At 43.3% G+C, this 24,627-nt stretch overlaps 1 protein-coding gene across 1 annotated transcript in view; it reads left to right on the top strand.

Annotated features, from left to right (window-relative positions):
- slc49a4 (solute carrier family 49 member 4) overlaps nucleotides 1-24,627 on the top strand; it is a 202,518-nt gene that overhangs the window by 76,698 nt on the left and 101,193 nt on the right. Inside the window, exon 5 of the mRNA XM_034185770.1 lies at nucleotides 16,627-16,735. Coding sequence (XP_034041661.1) covers nucleotides 16,627-16,735 — 109 coding nt within the window. The remainder of the gene's footprint in view (nucleotides 1-16,626; nucleotides 16,736-24,627) is intronic.

Genomic DNA, 24,627 nt, shown 5'->3' with positions numbered 1-24,627 from the left:
AGAGAAGGTGCATGGATATTGATTTCCTGCCTTTGTAGCAAGGTTAATGAAAAGGCTGCTCTGAGAAAGAAGAGAGGGTGCTCCATCACTGAGCTTTTATGAATGTCCCTCCACACTGTCTTCAAGGCTGGGCTGCTTCACGACGCAAAGGGAAGGACAGGCCTCCAGCGAAATGAAAGGCTGTGCTTGTTTTTGTGTCGAGTCAAAGCCCTCAGAGGCGGAAAGTGATTCATTGTCTGAAGTGTTGTGGTGTCAGGATTGGGAAATGGTGTGCCCACATCTACAGCAATAATGCAAGACCGGCTCTGTGCTGTGGAACAATTTTCACCACGAGTGCCAAATCCAAAAGACTGACTTTAGTATGTGTCTGTGACTACGTTTACATGCTGTTAATATTTGGGTTAAGGTCAATATTCTGGTTTCTGAATCATTAGGAATAACCTGTTTGCATGCTTAAGCAGACAGAGTTACTCCTGTATACATGGTCATTGGTATCATTTGGAATATCCCCATCTAAACAGCGACGCACGTCTTCCACTGGTGCTTTATTTTGTCTGGCGTTCGTGCAAATCCTGCTTTGTGTAATCCTGCTTCGTGTAAAACCCCTCACTACACACTTTATACACTTTTCTCAAACAGGCATTAACATTTTCTCACTTTACTCTCCTGTCTAAACACTCTCTTTTTTCTTCTGGGCGAGAAGATTATAAATAGACACACGCAGAACACAATGCGCGTGCTGTCCCTTCGCTCACTGCCTCCGGGGGTACGGATGCGGGACCCGCAAAGAATCCAAGTCATGGCCACGGAGCTCTGCGGCTTTTGTATGCCGAGACCCTGCGGCTCTGTGGATTTTTTCCACAAGAAATCTATCCTTGCACGCTGCTTCCGCATCAAAACAGCGAGTGTAGTCTCTGGACCTGTTGCCACAGTTGGCGCAGCTCCACACAGCAGAGAGGGAGTTGTGTGAGTGGCCCGCTGCGGCGTTTACCGAGCCCGCAGACTCAGTAAGCGTATCGGAGGCAGAGCAGTCGCGGTGATGCCGACCGGTACTGCGACCGGCCCGCCTGATAAGGACGCAGAGCACAATGCGCTGTTTATCTCTGCTTCTATGGTGTCCGGTGGGTTGCGCGCGCCACATACAAGTAGTTTCCGTACTCAAAAGACCAAGATTCCTTGCGGATAGGACATGCGCAGAACACAAAAAAAATGTTCCTTTCTATGGGGATATCCTGATGCGCGTTTATATGACCTGATATTCGGGTTACAAAAGGAGTAACCCAGGGGTCTTATTCGGGTTTTTAAAAACCGGAATATGAGCATATTCAGGTTTTTGCGGGTGTTTACATGGCCGTGCGCAACCGGGTTATTGCTAATATTCCAGTTATGAAAGGGTTTTTGGCTACATGTAAACGTAGTCTCTGTGACCCTTATCTGTCTGTCCCGTGTGTTTGAAGCAGAGGAGGGCGGGAGGACGAGGTGTTCTTTCCTGCTGCAGTACAGCAATGGCAGAATAAATGCAGGAATAAACAGGAGCAGAAAGAAAAGAGTGGAAGACTCTGCTTCCTGCGCTGGCAGTCGTGTCTCATTTATCAGCCACGTAGTCGTTCTAATTACCATGTTGAGGTTGAGAAGGAGGCACTGATTTAAATCAACACTTCACCTTATTGAGTCAGTGTGATTCTTGTGGGTGTTCTAAGCAGTTTCACTGAGCTGCTGTGTGCTTACAGCGGTGTCAAAAACACTAAAGACAAGAATACATACTGCTGCTCGTGCATAGTGTAACTAAGCTGTTGTGTGGAGGTGGCTTATTTAAGGTTTGTTTTGCTGTTGCACACAATACTTTGTGAGGTAAGAAGATATGAGCAAAAACCAATTAGTGAGAAAGACCCTGAGGCAAAAAGTCGCTCTTTTATTTGCAAAATTGAGTATTCAGTGCATCCAGAAATAAAATACACATTTCTGTGTATTTGAAACCTTTTTCAGAACTAGGCTGTAGTACGTAGATGTCTCCCGCTCTAAAAAATCAGTTTTCGGGTAGCCGTTTATCGATCTTTGCCAGGATCAGAATGTGCGTGCGTGCGTTGTGACAGTGAATCACAGAGGTTAATATGAGTACTAGAGTCCGCAGTCGCACTGAGACGTGTCCCGGCAAGGAGGCGTGGTCGCTATTTCAGATCAGCGCAACTCAGTAGGCAGCGTGCACTGACTGAATGAGTCCCAAGGTCAACTTATTGTCCCATTAGGGAAATTTGTCTTAGGCGTTGCACTACATTATTGCTTCACAGGGCAGAGAACAAGAGTCTCATCAAGAAACAGGTGCAACATGCTGGAAAGCTGCGCATATTGGCAAAGCCACAAACGGAGGAAGAAGGGAGACAACATTTCCTTCCGTAATTGAACAGTTTTGGTTATTCTTGTTACTTTTTCTGTGACTTTTGGATGGAGTTAATTAATGTGGACCATGTGGAATTAATTGGCCTGTGTGCCCAGTCTGGGTTGTGTGATATTGTGCCTTCATGTCATCACAATTTGGAAGCTGGAACATATCGGATCTGTTTAAACTTTCAACACTAAAGTAAAATCAAAGAATTTGGTAGCTCATGGCGTATTTGCTTTCAGAACTACTGACTGATGAAACCATTTGCTCATAGAATCAGAAATCATTTACAGCTGCAGATGTCTCATCCGCATCACGTGGTGGAGAACTTTTTTGGAATACTGTCAAAGTTAATAATTTATTTATATATATATATGTATATGTATATATATATATATATATATATATATATATATATATATATGAGGTCTGTTAGAAAAGTATCTAACCTTTTTTTTTTGCAAAACCCTGATGGATTTGAATCACGTGTGCTTGCATGAGCCAACCTTGAAACTTTGTGCGCATGCGTGAATTTTTTCACGCCTGTCGATTGCGTCATTTGCTGGCAAGCAGCTTTTGTGTGAGTACGTGTGTAGCACTCTCGGCGGATTTTCATTGCAAGGAAAATGGCGGAACGACTGGAGCAGCGCTACTAAATCAAATTTTGCCAGAAACTGGGCGACAGCCAGGTGGAAACCATTCAGAAGATTCAGATGGCTTTCAGTGGCTTTTCAGTCGTGTGACTATCTGAGAAATTGTGGAAGAAGTGGGCATCATTTTTCAGAGTCCAGCATGTCCTGTGAGACTTCAACACGGAGGTGCTATTGCTCCGCTGTTAGCAGCTTCGGCATGAATTTTACCGCCACTCTTTTAATGGCCAAATCTTCTGTCACAGTGGAATGTGCCGAAAAAGTGCTGATGTCCACCTCTTCCGCAATTTCTCGGATAGTCACACAACGGTCCCACATCACCACAACATTCACTTTGGAAATAACCTGGTCATTTCAGCATGCTGATGGCCGACTGGAGCGTGGCTCGCTCTCCACCGTTGTGCGGACGTCTTTAAACTGGTTGTACCGCTCCTTAATCTGTGTGATGCTCATAGGATCGTCATCGAAAGCCGTCTGAATCTTCCGAATGGTTTCCACCTGGCTGTCGCCCAGTTTCTGGCAACATTTGATGCAGTAGCGCTGCTCCAGCCGTTCCGCCATTTTCATTGTAATGAAAATCTGCCGAGAGCACAACACATGTACTCACACAAAGGCTGCTGGCCAGCAAATGACGCAATCTACAGGTGTGAAAAAATTCCCGCATATGCATGAATGTTCAAGGTTGGCTCATGCAAGCACACGTGATTCAAATCCATCAGGTTTTTGCAAAAAAAAAAAAGGCCGGATACTTTTCTAACAGACCTCATGTATGTATGCATATATATATATATATATATATATATATATATATACGTATATATATATATATACGAGGTCTCTTAGATAATAAACCGACCCTTTTATTTTTTTTTTTAACTATATGGATTTGAATGACATGCGATTACACCAATCATGCTTGAACCCTCGTGCGCATGCGTGAGTTTTTTCATGCGTCGGTGACGTCATTTCCCTGTGGGCAGGCCTTGAGTGAGATGTGGTCCCGCCCTCTCGGCTGAATTCCTTTGTTTCACATGCTGCTCGAGACGGCGCGCGTTGCTTTATCAAAATTTTTTCTGGACCTGTGAGGAATATCCGAGTGGACACTATTCGAGAAATTAAGATGGTTTTCTGTGAAAAGTTTAACGGCTGATGAGAGATTATGGGGTGTTTCTGTCGGTGTAAGGACTTCCCACGGAGCGGGACGTCCTGCAGCGCTTCCAGGCGCTGTCGTCGGCCTGTTTCGAGCTTAAAACATCCTAATTTAAGGCTTAATTCACCCAGGATGTCGTGAGAGAACAGAGAAGATTCAGAAGAGGCCGGCATGAGGAATTTATGCGGACATTCCACTGTTTAAGGACATTTTTTTAATGAAAGACGTACGCGCAAATTCGCCGAGTCGTTTCCGTGACGACTCGGCAAATCTGTGTGCGCCGCGACAGGAAAAACACCTCCGTGTTGAAAAGCCCGACATGCGACTCTGCCCGCACGTTCTTTCATTACAAAATGACCGTTAACAATGGAATGTCCGAATAAACTCCTCATGCCGACTTCTTCTGAAAGTTCTCTGTTCTCTGACGACTTACTGCGTCAACAGAGCCTGAAATGTGGAAGTTTTCAACTTGAAACGGCGAGACGCTGCCGCCTCGAAGCGCAGATCGCCGTCAGGCGCCGTGGACCGTCCTTAAAGCGACACTACCAGACCAAAATCTCTCATCAGCCGTTAAAATTTTTACTGAAAACCAGCTGAATTTATTGAATGGTGTCCACTCAGTTGTGCCTTACAGTTTTGAAAAAATTTTTATCAAACAAAGCAACAGTCTCTGAGCCATTCCTAAACAATGAAAAAAATCGACGAGCGGGTGGACGACTCCTCACTCAAAGACTGCCCACAGGCGAATGATGTAACCGACAGGCGTGAAAAAACTCTTGCATGCCCACGAGGGTTCAAGCATGTCTGATGTAATCACACGTGATTCAAATCCATATGGTTTTTGAAAAAATAATAAGGTCGGATACTTTTCTAATAGACCTCGTATATATATATATATATAATCGATGGATTGATGAGTTGTGCAGCAACGAATGCAGCAGCAGGACGTCTCAGCTCAGCTGAGCTACTGATTTATTGCAGCTGGAACAGATCACATCCGTGTAACTTTCAACACTAATATTTGGGAATGTGTGTGTGTCAGGGTAAGTTTAAAACTTTCCTTACATAATTTAATGTAAATTAATTTTACTGGCTCAATATCCAGGTCAGAATGGCATTTTAACGCGTATTTTCAAGCTTTTTTTTATGTGTGTTCACTCGTGTGTCTGCGTTGAAAATACATTAACATCCGGGAACTTCGTCAATATTTTGTCCGGTTAGGAGGTGTCATGTCACTGTCCATGAAGGGACATTCATGTTTAGTAGGCAGCATTGGGATTCTGGACTCCAGTACTCATGTTAACCTCTGTGCAGTGAATCAAGTTTGCCAGCATGTGCTGTTACCGCGCTTCACCACATCTGCAACACTATGGAACGGTCTTGGGTGCTGGATGGCAACTACCCAGGCAGGTAACTGGAAAATCCCCACATCTCTAAAATAACCATCAATTTGCTGCAGCCAGGTGAAACGTGGGCATCCTCTTGCCCTTGTCCAGGCACCAGGGTCCTCAACACTTTGTCACCTGTGTGCCAGATCGTGCACAGAGATCAACCGGGACAAAATACTGAACAAAATATGCATTTTGGCAGGTTTTGAACAGTTTTTGGGCTGGAAACCATCATCTGTATCTGGCAACACTGATGAGGATTATATGAACAACTTTTTTATGAAATAAAAATTCTTTAAAATTTAAAAACTTAAGATACATGATGTATGTCAGTTTAATTCTACTTTAAAGGTGCTTTGTATAAACTACAATGTTAAAAATAAATTCCAGTGACGTTTGGAAGCAAGAGACTAGTGTGTGTGTGTGTGTGTGTGTCTGTGTCTGTGTCTGTGTCTGTGCTCATATACAGTGGGGAAAATAAGTATTTGATTCCCTGTCAGTTTTGCAGGTTTTCCCACCTACAAAGAATGGAGAGGTCTGTAATTTTATCGTAGCTACATTTCAACTGTGAGAGACAGTTGGTCTGGGATTCCATGCAAGATCTCACTTTGTGGGGTAAGGATGATTCTAAGAAAGCTCAGAACTACACAGGAGGACCTGGTCAATGACCTGAAGAGAGCTGGGACCACAGCCACAAAGATTACATTAGTAACACATGATGCTGTCATGGTTTAAAATCCTGTAGGGTAGCAAGGTCCCCCTGCTCAAGCCAGCACATGTCCAGGCCTGTTTGAAGTTCACCAGTGACCATCTGGATGATCTAGAAGAGGCATGGGGGAAGGTCATGTGGTCAGATGAGACCAAAATAGAGCTTTTTGGGATCAACTCCACTTACCATGTTTAGAGGATGAGAACAATCCCAAGAAAACCATCCCAACCGTGAAGCATGGGGGTGGAAACATCATACTCTGGGGGTGTTCTTCTGCAAAGGGGACAGGACAACTGCACCGTATTGAAGGGAGGATGGATGGGGTCATGTATTGCGAGATTTTGGCAAACAACCTCCTTCCCTCAGTAAGAGCATTGAAGATGGGTCATGGCTGGGTCTTCCAGCATGACAATGACCCCAAACACACAGCCAGGGCAACTAAGGAGGGGCTCCGTAAGAAGCATTTCAAGGTCCTGGAGTGGCCAAGCCAGTCTCCAGACCTGAACTCAATAGAAAATATTTGGAGGGAGCTGAAACTCCAAACCTGAAAGATTTGGAGAAGATCTGTATGGAGGAGTGGACCAAAATCCTTGCTGCAGTGTGTGAAAACTTGGTCAAGAACTACAGGAAACGTCTGACCTCTGTAATGACAGACAAATGTTTTTGTACCAATTGTTAAGCTCTATTTTTCTCGTGGGTCAAATACTTATTTTATGCAATAAAATACAAATTAATTATTTAAAAATCACACTGTTATGGTTCGGCGTGAATGAAGGAAGAACTCAAAAGCAGGGAACAGAAAAGGTATGTAAGAACAGAGATTTATTTACAATGAGTTCAAATACTGAGGTTAATGAGTAAAGTGTGTGGCACTCTAGCTGCGTGGAGACCAGCCCGCTCAGCGGTGGAACCAGGGGAACCACAGCCCAGATGTCTTCAGTTCAGGTGGATGGGACCTGGAGCCAGGTGGCCGCCTGCAAGCTGTCGACGTGACTGGGGAGGAGAGACAGAGGAGTGAGTGCTGAGCCGGTCACTTCCAGAAGTAATTCCCACAGTCAATCAGTGACAAACTATCACAGTTGGTCCAGGAGAGCAGTTGTTAGACAGAGTTAATCAGTTCAGTTGCTTCTTAGTGTTTATCAGGAAAAGTTCACAGTTCAGTTTGTATGATATTCCAAGTAGAGTTCAGTGTGAAATGGCTCGTGTGAGCAGAGATGAACAAACACTTAGCTGGTAGATGCAGAGTGTGTGTGCTCCACGCACAGGCTGCAGGTCAAGCTGGTCTCGGTGCAGCAGCAACGAGGACGAAGTCAGCTCTAAGCTGAGGCTCAGTCAGGTGCTGTGTGGCAACACCCAAAAAGTCAGAAAAATTCTATTTCTGGAAAAATAGGGAGGCCAAACTTACCGTGGAAGGTTAGCGGAGATTCTGGCGACGATGGAATGAGGAGCCGGGGTTCTTATACAGGTGCTGATTGGATGAAGATCAGGTGTGTCGATCAGTTTGCAGCGTGCCACCTGTGCAGAGGGGAAAAAAGAGCAGCAGCAGCAGGAACAGAGAAGGCAGCCCACAACAGTACCCCCCCCAATGGGAGCCCCCAGGCGACCTACCAGGACGACCAGGGCGATCGGGATGGTCCCGGTAGAAATCACTGATGAGGGAGGGGTCCAAGATGAGCCCCCGCTGGACCTAGGAGCATTCTTCAGGGCCATAGCCCTCCCAGTCCACCAGGTACTGGAAGCCCCGCCCCCAACGGCGTACGTCCAGATCTTTCAGATGGTCCATGCTGGATGACCGTCCACCATCCGAACAGGGGCTGGCAAAGGAGCAGGAGGCCACAGAGGACTATAGTGGACAGGCTTCAACCTGGAAACGTGGAAGACCGGGTGGATCCACGTGGAACTAGGAAGACGGAGCTGGATGCCACCGGATTGACCACCCCGTCCACAACAAAAGGTCAGATGAAGCGAGGAGCCAACTTCGGAGAGTCCATAGCCAGGGGAATGTCCCACGACAAGAGCCACACCTCCTGCCCGGGATGATAAGCGGGGGCAGGAACCCAATGCCGGTCCGCATGGCCCTGTGTCCGGGTCCGGGTCTTTAGCCGGGCATAGCGGGCCGTCTTCCACACCCGACGGCATCTCCTGAGGTGGAGCTGCACCGAGGGAACGGAGACCTCGGATTGCTGGAAAGGAAACAGTAGGTTAGCGGAGATTCTGGCGAAGATGGAATGAGGAGCCGGGGTTCTTATGCAGGTGCTGATTGGATGGAGATAGGGTGTGTCGATCAGCTTGCAGTGTGCCACCTGTGCAGAGGGGAAAAAACGAGCAGTCGGAACAGAGCAGGCAGCCCACAACACACACAATGTGATTTGCTGGATTTTTTTTATTTTTTTTAGATTCTGTCTCTCACAGTTGAAGTGTACCTACGATAAAAATTACAGACCTCTCCATTCTTTGTAGGTGGGTAAACCTGCAAAAGTGACAGGGGGTCAAATACTTATTTTTCCCACTGTATATTCTTATCTACAGAAAGGTGCCCTGCAGTTTGGGAATCACTGAGTTAAAGCGTCATATCGCCTTACAAAAGGAAAAAACAGTTGATATGCTGCACATGATTTACTCTGTACATGACTGTAACATGTTTAAAATTTATTAACAATATATCAGCCAAATCCATGAGTTTAGGTGTCAGAAGTACAGTAGTATGTGAAGAGAAACAGTTAAATTGGCGCATATTATATAACAGCTGAGTGAATCTTTGTCATTTGATTGGTGTTTTGTATGTCACATGACATGGATTATTCATCCCATTTGTGTTACATTGCATTTAGAGTGCAGTATGGTTCCATTTAGAGTGCAAATTTGGTTCCATACATTTGGTACCATTGCACTCTGCACACAGAGCTACACACATACGTGCACGCGTCCATACACATGCACGTGCAGGTGCGCGCACACACACACACCGCGCGTGCGCACGCACACACAAAGCAAATCCACTGTGCTGTCTGAAGGCTGTTAGCAGGAAGTTAGAATGAAAAGCTGGACTAATTTCTGATGTGATTTTTTTTTCGCTGCACTGAGGATGTACACAATCTTTTCTTTCTTTCTTTTTTTTTGCAGTACACGCGCTGACCTGGTTGTGTGAGCGCGCGAGACACCGACACAAGGGAGATGACGATTTGATTGAGCTAACTGACGGTGCTAATTCTTGTAACACTCTCTCACACACACACACACACACACAAAATCCACTCCGCTGTAAACTGTCTGGATGCATGAAGAACTGTTCAGATGAAAAGCTGACATGATTTTTGGCTGGACTGATGAACTACACAGTCTTCTTTTTTTTAATGGAAGATTGAAGTCAGTGCACAGCATCACCGGACTACACGTCACAATTTGGACTTTAGCAGCAGTGACACACCAAAATATAAGTCCCTTTTCTGTTGTTTATAAATTCATAAAATATCAAATGACAAGGATCTATTTTAGCCATTATATAAAACAAATAATGAATGTTTTTACATTCTTTCAATGAAGTGAATATTTAATTTGGTGAAGCTGGAACATACCTCATGAAATATTCCTACCATTGAACTTATAAACATTCATTATTTGTATACTGCATAATTTTGGGGAGGTGATGGTCCAGTGGTTAATCATTGGGCTTGAGACCAGAGGATCCTCGGTTCAAACCCCGGCCTGACCGGGAAATCAATAGGGGCCCTTGGGCAAGGTCCTTAATCCCCTAGTTGCTCCCGGTATGTAGTGAGCGCCTTGTATGGCAGCACCCTGACATTGGTGTGTGAGTGTGTCTGCATGAATGGGTGAATGTGAGGCATAGGAATAGGAATAAGTCTTTATTGTCATTGTCATATGTACAACGAAATTTAAAGTGCTCTCCAGTCAGTGCAACATTCCTATGTATATAAATATATTAAAACAATTTAAAGACTTAAATTACTAGTTCACATAAATATATACATAGTACATACATACACACATACATGCATACATAAATACATACATTTACACCACACACACTTCAACATACATAGTTGGCACAGTCACACTGTTATTGTCCTCTAATGGCATTGAGGATAGCTATTGCAGATGGATAAAAGGTGTGTTTGAGTCTCTTTGTCCTTACATTCAGTGACATCATTGTAAAGCACATTGAGCTTATGATTCAGATAGAAAAGTGCTATATAAATGCAGTCCCTATACTTAGCCATAAACAGTGATACAGTACTATGGATTATTACTGTACACTTTAAATCAATTTTATTAGTTTATACAAAAAAATCTTTTGAAGCCTTGAAACTTTTCTGTTAGCACCTTTTTGCTGTGTGTTTAATTCCACGGGTATCCAGGTCCGCCGATGCAGATTTTCACTTTCCTCCTCGAGGATTTGAATCCTTGCTGGACTTCCTCCATCTGTTGCCTTGTCTCTCGATTGCAGTTATTCTGCTTTGGCAACTCATTTCCTTTCTGTTTACTTCACAAATGGCGGTTGTTGCCCCCTCTCTATGTGTGAATTCGACCAATCAGCATCAACCCTCCCCCAGCGGCATTTCAGGGGCGGTGTCACAGACCGAACGGTCCTCCCTAAAAATCGGTCTGCCCTGCCTTCGCTGCGCATGCGTCATCAGCCACAGTTCACTGATTATCACCTCATTTCTACTTAAAACTGCGGTCCAGTCATCATCTGTCTCGCGACAGATATCTGAAGCTTTTGTACAACAATCGTTTCCACATAAATTCATCATTATTTCATAATAAAAGATGGAGGAAACGATCACTCTAATGCGGCTACACAAGCAGCTAGCTGCTGCGTTCACTGTGTGTCGTTTCAAAGCGTCACAGAATATTGCCTTGTTTCTGCTTCAAACTGACTTTAGAATGATTTAAGAGGTTTTACTTTGTCATCTGAAGGTTAATAATCCCATTAATCCATTTGATTGTTTTGGGTGAAGAGACTCTGTCTCAGACGTGCTGCTGTGGTCCAAAATGGCGCATGCGCAGTGGAGTCAATCAATCAATCAATCAATTTTTTATATAGCGCCAAATCACAACAAACAGTTGCCCCAAGGTGCTTTATATTGTAAGGCAAGGCCATACAATAATTATGTAAAACCCCAACGGTCAAAACGACCCCCTGTGAGCAAGCACTTGGCTACAGTAGGAAGGAAAAACTCCCTTTTAACAGGAAGAAACCTCCAGCAGAATCAGGTTCAGGGAGAGGCAGTCTTCTGCTGGGACTGGTTGGGGCTGAGGGAGAGAACCAGGAAAAAGACATGCTGTGGAGGGGAGCAGAGATCAATCACTAATGATTAAATGCAGAGTGGTGCATACAGAGCAAAAAGAGAAAGAAACAGTGCATCATGGGAACCCCCCAGCAGTCTACGTCTATAGCAGCATAACTAAGGGATGGTTCAGGGTCACCTGATCCAGCCCTAACTATAAGCTTTAGCAAAAAGGAAAGTTTTAAGCCTAATCTTAAAAGTAGAGAGGGTGTCTGTCTCCCTGATCTGAATTGGGAGCTGGTTCCACAGGAGAGGAGCCCGAAAGCTGAAGGCTCTGCCTCCCATTCTACTCTTACAAACCCTAGGAACTACAAGTAAGCCTGCAGTCTGAGAGCGAAGCGCTCTATTGGGGTGATATGGTACTACGAGGTCCCTAAGATAAGATGGGACCTGATTATTCAAAACCTTATAAGTAAGAAGAAGAATTTTAAATTATATTCTAGAATTAACAGGAAGCCAATGAAGAGAGGCCAATATGGGTGAGATATGCTCTCTCCTTCTAGTCCCCGTTAGTACTCTAGCTGCAGCATTTTGAATTAACTGAAGGCTTTTTAGGGAACTTTTAGGACAACCTGATAATAATGAATTACAATAGTCCAGCCTAGAGGAAATAAATGCATGAATTAGTTTTTCAGCATCACTCTGAGACAAGACCTTTCTAATTTTAGAGATATTGCGTAAATGCAAAAAAGCAGTCCTACATATTTGTTTAATATGCGCTTTGAATGACATATCCTGATCAAAAATGACTCCAAGATTTCTCACAGTATTACTAGAGGTCAGGGTAATGCCATCCAGAGTAAGGATCTGGTTAGACACCATGTTTCTAAGATTTGTGGGGCCAAGTACAATAACTTCAGTTTTATCTGAGTTTAAAAGCAGGAAATTAGAGGTCATCCATGTCTTTATGTCTGTAAGACAATCCTGCAGTTTAGCTAATTGGTGTGTGTCCTCTGGCTTCATGGATAGATAAAGCTGGGTATCATCTGCGTAACAATGAAAATTTAAGCAATACCGTCTAATAATACTGCCTAAGGGAAGCATGTATAAAGTGAATAAAATTGGTCCTAGCACAGAACCTTGTGGAACTCCATAATTAACTTTAGTCTGTGAAGAAGATTCCCCATTTACATGAACAAATTGTAATCTATTAGACAAATATGATTCAAACCACCGCAGCGCAGTGCCTTTAATACCTATGGCATGCTCTAATCTCTGTAATAAAATTTTATGGTCAACAGTATCAAAAGCAGCACTGAGGTCTAACAGAACAAGCACAGAGATGAGTCCACTGTCCGAGGCCATAAGAAGATCATTTGTAACCTTCACTAATGCTGTTTCTGTACTATGATGAATTCTGAAACTCTTCAAATAGACCATTCCTCTGCAGATGATCAGTTAGCTGTTTTACAACTACCCTTTCAAGAATTTTTGAGAGAAAAGGAAGGTTGGAGATTGGCCTATAATTAGCTAAGATAGCTGGGTCAAGTGATGGCTTTTTAAGTAATGGTTTAATTACTGCCACCTTAAAAGCCTGTGGTACATAGCCAAGTAACAAAGCTAGATTGATCATATTTAAGATCGAAGCATTAAATAATGGTAGGGCTTCCTTGAGCAGCCTGGTAGGAATGGGGTCTAATAAACATGTTGATGGTTTGGATGAAGTAACTAATGAAAATAACTCAGACAGAACAATCGGAGAGAAAGAGTCTAACCAAATACTGGCATCACTGAAAGCAGCCAAAGATAACGATACGTCTTTGGGATGGTTATGAGTAATTTTTTCTTTAATAGTTAAAATTTTGTTAGCAAAGAAAGTCATGAAGTCATTACTAGTTAAAGTTAATGGAATACTCAGCTCAATAGAGCTCTGACTCTTTGTCAGCCTGGCTACAGTGCTGAAAAGAAACCTGGGATTGTTCTTATTTTCTTCAATTAGTGATGAGTAGAAAGATGTCCTAGCTTTACGGAGGGCTTTTTATAGAGCAACAGACTCTTTTTCCAGGCTACGTGAAGATCTTCTAAATTAGTGAGACGCCATTTCCTCTCCAACTTACGGGTTATCTGCTTTAAGCTACGAGTTTGTGAGTTATACCACGGAGTCAGGCACTTCTGATTTAAAGCTCTCTTTTTCAGAGGAGCTACAGCATCCAAAGTTGTCTTCAATGAGGATGTAAAACTATGACGAGATACTCTATCTCCCTTACAGAGTTTAGGTAGCTACTCTGCACTGTGTTGTTATATGGCATTAGAGAACATAAAGAAGGAATCATATCCTTAAACCTAGTTACAGCGCTTTCTGAAAGACTTCTAGTGTAATGAAACTTATTCCCCACTGCTGGGTAGTCCATCAGAGTAAATGTAAATGTTATTAAGAAATGATCAGACAGAAGGGAGTTTTCAGGGAATACTGTTAAGTCTTCTATTTCCATACCATAAGTCAGAACAAGATCTAAGATATGATTAAAGTGGTGGGTGGACTCATTTACATTTTGAGCAAAGCCAATTGAGTCTAATAATAGATTAAATGCAGTGTTGAGGCTGTCATTCTCAGCATCTGTGTGGATGTTAAAATCGCCCACTATAATTATCTTATCTGAGCTAAGCACTAAGTCAGACAAAAGGTCTGAAAATTCAGAGAAACTCACAGTAACGACTAGGAGGACGATAGATAACAACAAATAAAACTGTTTTTTGGGACTTCCAGTTTGGATGGACAAGACTAAGAGTCAAGCTTTCAAATGAATTAAAGCTCTGTCTGTGTTTTTGATTAATTAATAAGCTGGAATGGAAGATTGCTGCTAATCCTCCGCCTCGGCCCGTGCTGCGAGCATTCTGACAGTTAGTGTGACTCAGGGGTGTTGACTCATTAAAAACTAACATATTCATCCTGCTGTAACCAGGTTTCTGTAAGGCAGAATAAATCAATATGTTGATCAATTATTATATCATTTACCAACAGGGACTTAGAAGAGAGAGACCTAATGTTTAATAGACCACATTTAACTGTTTTAGTCTGTGGTGCAGTTGAAGGTGCTATATTATTTTTTCTTTTTGAATTTTTATGCTTAAATAGATTTTTGCTGGTTATTGGTGGTCTGGGAGCAGGCACCGTCTCTACGGGGATGGGGTAATGAGGGGATGGCAGGGGGAGAGAAGCTGCAGAGAGGTGTGTAAGACTACAACTCTGCTTCCTGGTCCCAACCCTGGATAGTCACGGTTTGGAGGATTTAAGAAAATTAACCAGATTTCTAGAAATGAGAGCTGCTCCATCCAAAGTGGGATGGATGCCGTCTCTCCTAACAAGACCAGGTTTTCCCCAGAAGCTTTGCCAATTATCTATGAAGCCCACCTCATTTTTTGGACACCACTCAGACAGCCAGCAATTCAAGGAGAACATGCGGCTAAACATGTCACTCCCGGTCCGATTGGGGAGGGGCCCAGAGAAAACTACAGAGTCTGACATTGTTTTTGCAAAGTTACACACCGATTTAATGTTAATTTTAGTGACCTCCGATTGGCGTAACCGGGTGTCATTACTGCTGACGTGAATTACAATCTTACCAAATTTACGCTTAGCCTTAGCCAGCAGTTTCTAATTTCCTTCAATGTCGCCTGCTCTGGCCCCCGGAAGACAATTGACTATGGTTGCTGGTGTCGCTAACTTCACATTTCTCAAAACAGAGTCGCCAATAACCAGAGTTTGATCCTCGGCGAGTGTGTCGTTGAGTGGGGAAAAATGGTTAGAAATGTGAACGGGTTGGCGGTGTACACGGGGCTTCTGTTTAGGGCTACGCTTCCTCCTCACAGTCACCCAGTCGGCCTGCTTTCCCGGCTGCTCGGGATCTGCTGGAAGGGAACTAACGGCGACTAAGCTGCCTTGGTCCACACCGACTACAGGGGCCTGGCTAGCTGTAGAATTTTCCACCGTGCGGAGCCGAGTCTCCAATTCTCCCAGCCTGGCCTCCAAAGCTATGAATAAGCTACACTTATTACAAGTACCGTTACTGCTAAAGGAGGCCGAGGAATAACTAAACATTTCACACCCAGAGCAGAAAAGTGCGGGAGAGACAGGAGAAGCCGCCATGCTAAATCGGCTAAGAGCTAGTAGCTGCGCTAAGCTAGCGGATTCCTAAAAACACGCAAAGTGAATAATGTGTAAATAATTTAGAGGTGATTCAGCAGAAGGAGTGCTTTAGTTAAGGCATGTGAAGATTACACTGGGAAACAAATCGTAATCTAGATAACTAGATCAATCTAACTGCGCAGATTAAACAGCTAACAGATACAGCAAAACACCGCTGTGCTCCGGAACAGGAAGTGATCGGACCAGTTTTTAGGGGGGACCGTTCGGTCTGCGACACCGGTCAGATGTACATAGCCTGTATGTTGGACTTCCCTGGAACAGAAAAAACATTCTGAACATTCTGGGCCGTTCCCTTGCAGTGGAGACGTGCATGAATGTGTTGACCTGCCTAAAATGGCCTGCAGGTTTCTGAGGTGGAAACAGGCCTGCAGATGTGCCAGATGTTTCTAAGCAGCCATTCAGATTACGTGGGTAGTGTCTATGAACGGGTCGAGACTGAGGCTCTCCTGTAATACAAAGGTTTTTGCATTATGTACCTTTTGGGAGAATAGGTGATTTTTCTGAATAAAGATACACATATATCATATTATTATATGATGATATCTAAAAGATGATGAAACATCTTGAAAATCTTGAAAAACTTTGAATCTTTCAAAAGAATGAAAACTTGTAAGTAGGTATGGGTGTGTTACAAGCAGACTGAATATCAAGACTGTGTTTCTGTTGGAGAGGATTGAACCCTTTTCTCATCAGTTCCTTTACACCTGATGAGAGATATTTTGAAGCACATCAGAGTTTTGGCCATTCTCATGTGACAGTTTTTCAGCATGCCCTGAGCTGTGTAACATTTTTTGTACAGGCACAACTTGCATTTCAAGTGCACTGGAATTGCTACACAATCAGAATAACTTGTAAGATTGTTCTCATTGAAATGATGACATGGTCTCTTTTAGTAACATGCGGTTCCTGATGATAGCCCTGGCCTATGCAGTCCCCACAGGAGTGCTTGCTGGATGGTCTGGAGTCCTGGACATGATCCTTACACCTGTTAATATTAGCCAGGTGGGTACCACGCACACAGCAGAACACCATATAAATTGTTTGAAACTGATTATGTTATCTTAGATTTGATTTATTTTATTTGTATAGTCCATATGAATAAGGAAGCACATCAGGAACCCAACATCTCTATACATGAAAGCATGCCTTCTATTAAATTAAGGCAACATGTATGCACATGTGATGTCTCACACACCTTGTGTCTGTTCTGTGTGTCTTTCAAAATTAATATGACACATTCATGATGCAGAGAACCTGCCTCATTATGAAAAGAGCATGATATGGTGCTAGACTTTATTTGAAAAAGAGTGAAGTTATGACAGGAAAGAGAGGAGGCAAAAGGGACTTGAACCTGCAGCCTGCAGTATGTGGCAGGCACCAAAGCATGCCAACAGTGACAGGAAGGATTAAAGAGAAGCCCTCAAGGTTCAAGGTTCAAGGTTACTTTATTTGTACCAAAAGGTAAATTTGTTTTGGCAGTGAGTCACACCATTCATAACAATCACATAACACATAAAAATACCCTAAATATAATTAAAAATATAAAAATACAATAAAAATATAAAAAAATATATATAAAAAATATAAGAATACAATACCAATAAAGCAGTGCAAGTACAGGCCAATAGCATGGCGCCAGAACAAAAGTCACAGAGCGTGTGCCATCTCAAAGCAAAAAAGCGGATAAATTAATTAAATATATAATCAAGGTCGTCTGTTAAGTACACTAATAGCAGCAGGAATAAAAGTGCTCTTATAGCGCTTAGTTCTACAAAAAGGAACTTTATACCTCCGTCCTGAAGGGAGCAGTTCAAACTGATCAAAAAGAGGATGTGAGGCGTCCTTTAGAACTGCCTCAACCAATCTCTGGACCTGCCTCATGTACAGAGAGGTTGGATACAGCTGAGTCTCTCCACCAATGATTTTGCTCGCCCATTTTACAATCTGATTCAGACTGTTTTTATTTTTAACTGACAAATTTCCAAACCATGACACCAAACAAAAAGATAAAACAGATTCGATATAACAACGATAAAACATTGTTAACAAAGATTTGTCAATGTGAAAGGATGCCAGTTTTCTAAGACAGAACAAGCGCTGGTGACCTTTTTTACACACCACTTCACAATTTGACTCAAAAGTGAGTTTGTCATCCATAACAGTACCCAGATATTTATAGGTGCTCACAATTTCTACGGCCTGACCTTTTAGGAGAGTTACTCCATGTTTGTGGGAGCCCTTCCTAAAGTCAATGACCATGTCTTTAGTCTTCAATACATTCATCTGTAGAAAAGACTTCTCGCACCAATCCAAGAAATCATCAACCACAGGACCGTGGCCAACCTCACTGTCCTGAAGCAAACTGACAATAACAGTGTCATCTGCATACTTAAGAATAGTCCTCCCCTCCCTCCAACTTCTGCAGAGATCAGTGTACAAAATATACAAAAGTGGAGAGATAGCACTGCCTTGTGGTGTCCCAATGGAGGACTGGGTCTGCTCAGACAAGACCCCATTCACTCTCACTTTTTGTGTCCTGTTAGTGAGGAAGCTCAGAATCCAGCCCACAAGATTACAACTTAGATTAAAATGATCTAAAAGTCTTGAGGCTAAAATGTGCGGCTGAATTGTGTTAAAAGCAGACGAAAAGTCAACAAATAAAAGTCTGACATGCGCACCTTTCCCTTCAAGGTGACTAAAAAGCAAATTCATTAAAGTGACTGTGGCATCCTCAACCCCTCTATTTGGCCTATAGGCAAATTGCATAGGGTCCAATTTGGCACCAACTTGATTAATAATTTCTGTTCTCACCAGTTTCTCAAAGGTTTTCATGACAATGGACGTCAAAGCTATAGACCTAAAGTCATTTAGAACCTTTGGAGTACAATTTTTGGTGGCAGGGACAACAACAGCGTCTTTCCACACATTTGGCACAGTTTGCATTTCCAGAGACATATTGAAAATAAATTGGAAAATAGGACTCAGCTCTTTAGCACAGTTTTTTAAGAGGTGACTGCAAACATTATCAGGGCCCTGACATTTTGATTTGAGGGCACAAAAAGATTTTTCTACCTCTTTTTGAGAAATAAAAAAGTGCTGACTGTCTTTCACTTTATGCTTTATTTCCTTAATCTCTGAACTGTGATCTGAGATATCAAACCTTGTGTAAAAAGTATTCAGAGCATTAGCAAATTCAACATCTGTCTGATAGTTCTTCAGCAAGGTGATGGATCTGGACTTGGGCTCCTGAAGCCCAGCTATCGTTTTCATACACGACCAAGCAGATCCAAAATTTTATTTGCCATCTTTTCCTCTATTTTCCCTGCATAATTTCTCTTAGCCTTTTCCAGCACCATTTTCACTTCTTTAGTAGCATTGCATAATTCCGTAACTGACCCCGATCTATGAGGCTCTCTCTTAGATTGTAAACTGATTCTCACAGACTTTGTAACCCAGGGTTTGTTGTTAGGATATATTTTCACTTTTTTAGTAGGAATCAACATATCCCTACAATACACCACATAAGAGCAGATCACATCCGCCAGTTCATCCAGGTTATCGCCACATGCCTCTATAAATATGTCCCAGTCCGTACATTCATAGCACTCCTGAAGGCAAAGCACTGCATCACTGTTCCAGTCCTTAAATTCTCTTGTGGAGACCTTCACCCTCTTAAGCAGAGACTTATAATAGGGCAGCAAATGCACAAAATAGTGATCCCCAAAACCAAGAGGAGGCAAGGACACAGCCTTATAAGCCTCCTTAACAGACCCGTAACAGAGATCAATAGTTTTATCCCGCCTGGTAGGGCAGGTAACATACTGATACATATTGGGGAGAGTCTTATCCAAGGACACATGATTGAAGTCGCCAAGCAAGAAGATTGGAGTGTCAGGTGAGTGAGACATCAATTTCTGCACCACATCAAAGATGACAGAACAGGCAGAGTTGGCATTAGCTCTCGGATGTATGTAAACCACAGTGATGAAAAGCTGTGGGAATTCACGGGGCAGATAATAGGGGCGAAGTGACACTGTAAGAAGTTCTATGTCTGGCGTGCAAACACGCTCTCTAACAGTTACAGACTTAGGGTTACAGTATCGCTCATTGACGTACAAACACACGCCGCCCCCCTGAGATTTCCCCGTCACCTCTGCATCTCGGTCCAACCGGAAAGGAGCTCCAAAGCCGACAATCATCAGGTCATCATTCTGTCCCGATCCGTAAGCCACGTCTCAGTCAGTGCTATGATGCCACAGTTGCTGTAATCCTTTAAATAACGAACACTGCTCTGTAATTCGTTCAGTTTGTTCCATATGGACTGCGAATTACCTAAAATAATAGGAGGCAGCGGAACACGGCCAAGCCCTCGTTTCTTCAGGCGCAGACGCACACCTCCTCTTTTTCCTCGCTTTCGTTTCCCACCTTTACTTCCCACCACATCAGGTTTTACGGAGCCCGAACGTAGTACCATCCAGGAGATGTGCTCCGCAATCTCAGGTACTCCAAAACGCACTCCAAAGTTAAGCTGGAGCAATTCATTACGGCTGTACTGCAGTCGGTAACAACCGACTTTACCTCGCAGTACAGCAAAGACCAGACAAAACAAGAGAGTCCAAATACTTAAACGTTTAGGGACCATTTTAGCTGCACATTGCACTGCGCACCATATAAACCCTTAAAACAATAAAATAAAACTTTAAAAACACCAACCGTTAAAAGCAATACAAACTTTCACCCACTGCCGAGTCGCAGCGTACGCGTGCGCCACCGGATTTGTCCACACTTATCAGCATGTATGTTCATGACAGATATGTCACAACAACTGATTTATCACCACTGAAACACTCTTAAGCTGTTCTGATGTTGGAACAAGTGTCATTTGGCAGCGATGTGGCCCTGGTGGATCTACATTTTAGTCCTTCATGAACATGCCGGATACGCACTCTTTCTATGTGAACAGAAGTGCATGTACGTTTTGTCACTTGAATACTGCACATGTGGTGTAAAATGTTTCCCCTCAGACTCAGAAACACTTCTTTGTTTATTGTCTAACGGCTATGAGGAGACAAACCTGATGTCAAGACAACCAGATCCTGCACCTGTAGGTGCTGCGGACATGAGCACAGGGCTGGCTTCACTTGGGCTCATACCCGCTGTCAAGAAATGTCATCATGAATGTTTCATTTTGATTTTGTTTAAAGCATCAAGGTTGACATTCGCTTCATTTTTCTTTTGTTAGTTTCAGTTTTGTTTTGTTCCTTTTTGCACTCTTGATTCACAGGTTTTTTTGGTGATGGGAGAAGTGCAGGCTCATTTGTTCACCTTTTCTTGACAATTTGTGACTTTATTCCTTTGTTCAGCTATCGCAGTGTGCTGTGTGATTGGGCCTGCCTCATGCACACCTGCAGGATGCAGCCCAATCATATCTCAGACAACAGTCGGATGACACAGTCTGCTGTCCGATGGCACTGACATCGGAGCTGTCACTCATCCACTAACTCACCCAAAGCAGTCAAATGCCACTCGTCCTCACATTCCCAGTGCTAAACTGACCTCTCATCAGTGTGCGTCTCACATGACGGAGTGCACACGTGTACGTGCGTAGAACAGGTGATCCAAACAGCATGCGAGTGTGTGGCCTGATGAAGTGTCCACTCAGTTGAGCGTGTGTTCGCAATGGCTGAACGAGCCATGTGTGCCTGCGTGTGTAGAACAGGTGATCAAAACAGTGTGCGTGTGTGACCGAAATGTTCGCTCAGCTGCGTGTATACGTGTTCATAAACGCTGTACCAGCCACTCCATGCATTTGTCAGCTGACCAATGTTGCCAGCACACAGAGCAGCCGGGTGAAAGGGACTTGACCAGCTGTCTGCGCTGCGCTGTGGAACACGGTGTATCGGAGGTGAGTTACATGTTTATTTATGTCGTCATGTGCTGGACAAACATTTCCACATCATACCTGCTATAGACTAGGAGGTGAACGTGTAATAATATATGCGTTACAACGGTGACATCACTTTCAGCTGTGTTGCTGGGCGCCACACCGAGCTCCTGACACGCGCAAAGTGCCACATACATGTTATTACATAACATTTCCTTCGCCCTCCCTGGCCGGGGTCCAGTAGAGGTGGACAAACGTGGCACAGGATGTTGGCAGGCTTTGCTGTGGCTGATCGATCTCAGTGCTCAATCACCTGTGATCAAATCGTTTCATATGCTGTTTTGATGCTGTCAGAATATGTAAATTGCAGTTAGATGGTCCTCAGACTGCACATGGATCGCCGTTGGATAGGTGTCCCATCTCGACAGCACGCGGAGGGTTTTGAACATGTGCATCACACTCGGAGCCGCTGGGTGATTTTGACCAACTGTGTGGATTTCCGCAGATGGCTGTTAGAATGTTTTGGAACTGAAATCTGACACTTTTCAGATGTGCACCAATTAGTCATTCTGACGCCATTCTACGTGATTCCGGCTATGTGTGACGGGGGTATTAGTAAACTGCCTGCAAAATGTTCTTCAACCCAAAGCACAAAAGTTTGGTAAGCTCACCAATGTAGCACTCGTCATATGGCATTTTACTAAATCAGGCCCTGAATCATTGCAGAGAAATGTAGCTGTTGGCTGCCATATTGATGTGTAAAGTCTTCATTAGGTTACCTTTAAATGTAAGAGCAGTCTGGAAGCTTTTCACTGTTGTATTCCTTAAATACCACATACATTCCTGATAGTGAAGCTTGTTATTGTCAAGGCCATGTTGTCTTTGACATTACTGAAGAAAAAGTTTGCTTCTTCAATTTCTGAGGAGACCTGTGATGCTGGAGATATTGACTCATAATTAACTACACTTTAAAGTTAAAAAAGAGTCAGTTTTCAGACAGAATCAATTATAGTGATATTTCCTTGAGCAAAAATATGAAATAATCATTCTGGGCTCAGATTTTGTCATTGTTTTTTAAACTCTGAACTGAATTAGGGGTTCTGTCCAGTGCTTTTGAAGTGTCTTATAGTAAAAGCCAGACAAATTGTGATTAAAGCAGGACGGCACTGGGAGTGTTGTTGCAGGTTTAAAGAAAAGCTCAGAATAGTTTAAAGACCACAAACTTTGACGCAGCAGTATGTCAACAGACAAAGGAATTCTTTTCAAGGTTGGCATCAAACATGCTGTTGGATCATAAAGTAGAAAGTAAAATATGAGACATTCCTTGTCATACCCACATTTTTTTCTGACATCATTTCACGACTTCTGATAGATGTCAGAAATAGTGAAATACATACCAAATTGTTCTTGGATTAAATTTTTCCAAATGCTTTTTTGGAAATGTCTTTTCATCTGTGTTAGTTAAGAAAATAAAAAACAAACTGCTAAAGTTTGTGGCAAGGTGAAGTGAGCAGTATTACAGGATATCTTCTGGGAACAAAACTTTTAGCTTCCACAGCAAACTATGTGCAACGGGAACAAAAGAGGTTCTGCTGCAACAGAGACTTTCTGATCTTAGTTTTTTAGGTGTTGAAATATGATCCTGAAATCAAGATACACCGAAGAAGAGGATGTGCTGTCTTTTTTGCTTCTTCCTACTGTGACTGTATATAACTGAATTTTAGGGCCCCTTCACACGTAGTACGAATGTGGCTGAATTGCGCATGAAGCAGGAATCATATGCAATACGTGTAAAATCGGAGCTGCCTCTAACACCTCGTACACCAGTTGCTACAATTATTTGTGCACACCAGTGGCTGAAAGGCAGAGTGTGACCTGTGAGAGCCCATTCGATCCCTCTCGCAGCAGGTGTCGCCAACTTCCAGGTAACAAACATGAACATCTAACACTGCTCACCTGACACTTAGAAAATGTGTGGCCATTCGTGCTGTTAGCACGAAAATAGTGAGCAGACAATCACTTTCGAGCTGGCTGTGAAATTTCTCTGAGTGCCCACACGATTGCGGCGTTGCAGAACAGCAATGCACATGTGGTGTGCCAGAGTCTCGACTCCCCCCACAACATATGTGGACATACATAAAAACATATATCGCTGTTGTGATGGGCTGCAGTGAGCGAGCGCACGACGCGCACATTGACAGGCTGTCCCAGGTGAAATGGACCATCAGATCATAGCACGCAGTGGGCGATCTGAATGTCACGTCACCCACATGAACTCTGTTCCACATGACGCGGTGTCTGTCCTGAGGCACACTGTCCATAGGACATGTGTGTCGGGCCGGACATGCACACAGGGCCAGCTGGACACACTGGACCAGCAGATATGGACATGATAAGAGTGCACTGCTCAATTCATGTCATTTCATGACTGTACGTCTGTGACCCTGGGTTATCTACAGAGGAACAGATGATTCATATTTCTTTTGTTTGCTTGATAAGAGGGATTCAGTAAAATGCGGTGTTTTTTATGGTATGTGGTTTTATTTGTTTTTAAATACGTCTATCTCCTTGTTGATTTCAGGCATGACTCCGCACCTTTTATAGGACAGTGATGGTAGCACAGTGATAAAGTTTTTGGCTTGCAGTCAGAGCTTTTGTAAATTGCAGGTTCAAATCCCATTGGTGGTATGTATTTCTTTTCCACAGTAACTGCGCGATGTGGTTACACATACTGCGGCTGCTCGCACTGTGTTCTCGCTGCCATGGTGCAGGAAACCATGGCTGTGGGATCATTCATGCCTGCCCAACCATGTGTCCTTCCAACGTCAGCTCAGTGTTTTCGTGGTTCGCTCATATGAGCTGTTTTGCCGTGATTCGCACTGATTTGTACTTATTCGTACTATGTGTGAAGGGGCCATTAGATTTAACTCACCCTTTTCTGATAAACAGTAAAGACAGGTTGTCTTCAGGCTGTCAGTGAGCAGTACAGGAGTATGATACATGTGAATTT

The sequence above is a fragment of the Thalassophryne amazonica genome, chromosome 14 (assembly GCF_902500255.1).
Source record: "Thalassophryne amazonica chromosome 14, fThaAma1.1, whole genome shotgun sequence".
Classification (NCBI taxonomy): Eukaryota; Metazoa; Chordata; class Actinopteri; order Batrachoidiformes; family Batrachoididae; genus Thalassophryne; species Thalassophryne amazonica.
Note: the sequence above shows the minus strand (reverse complement) of the source record. Positions and strands in the feature narration are given on the sequence as shown.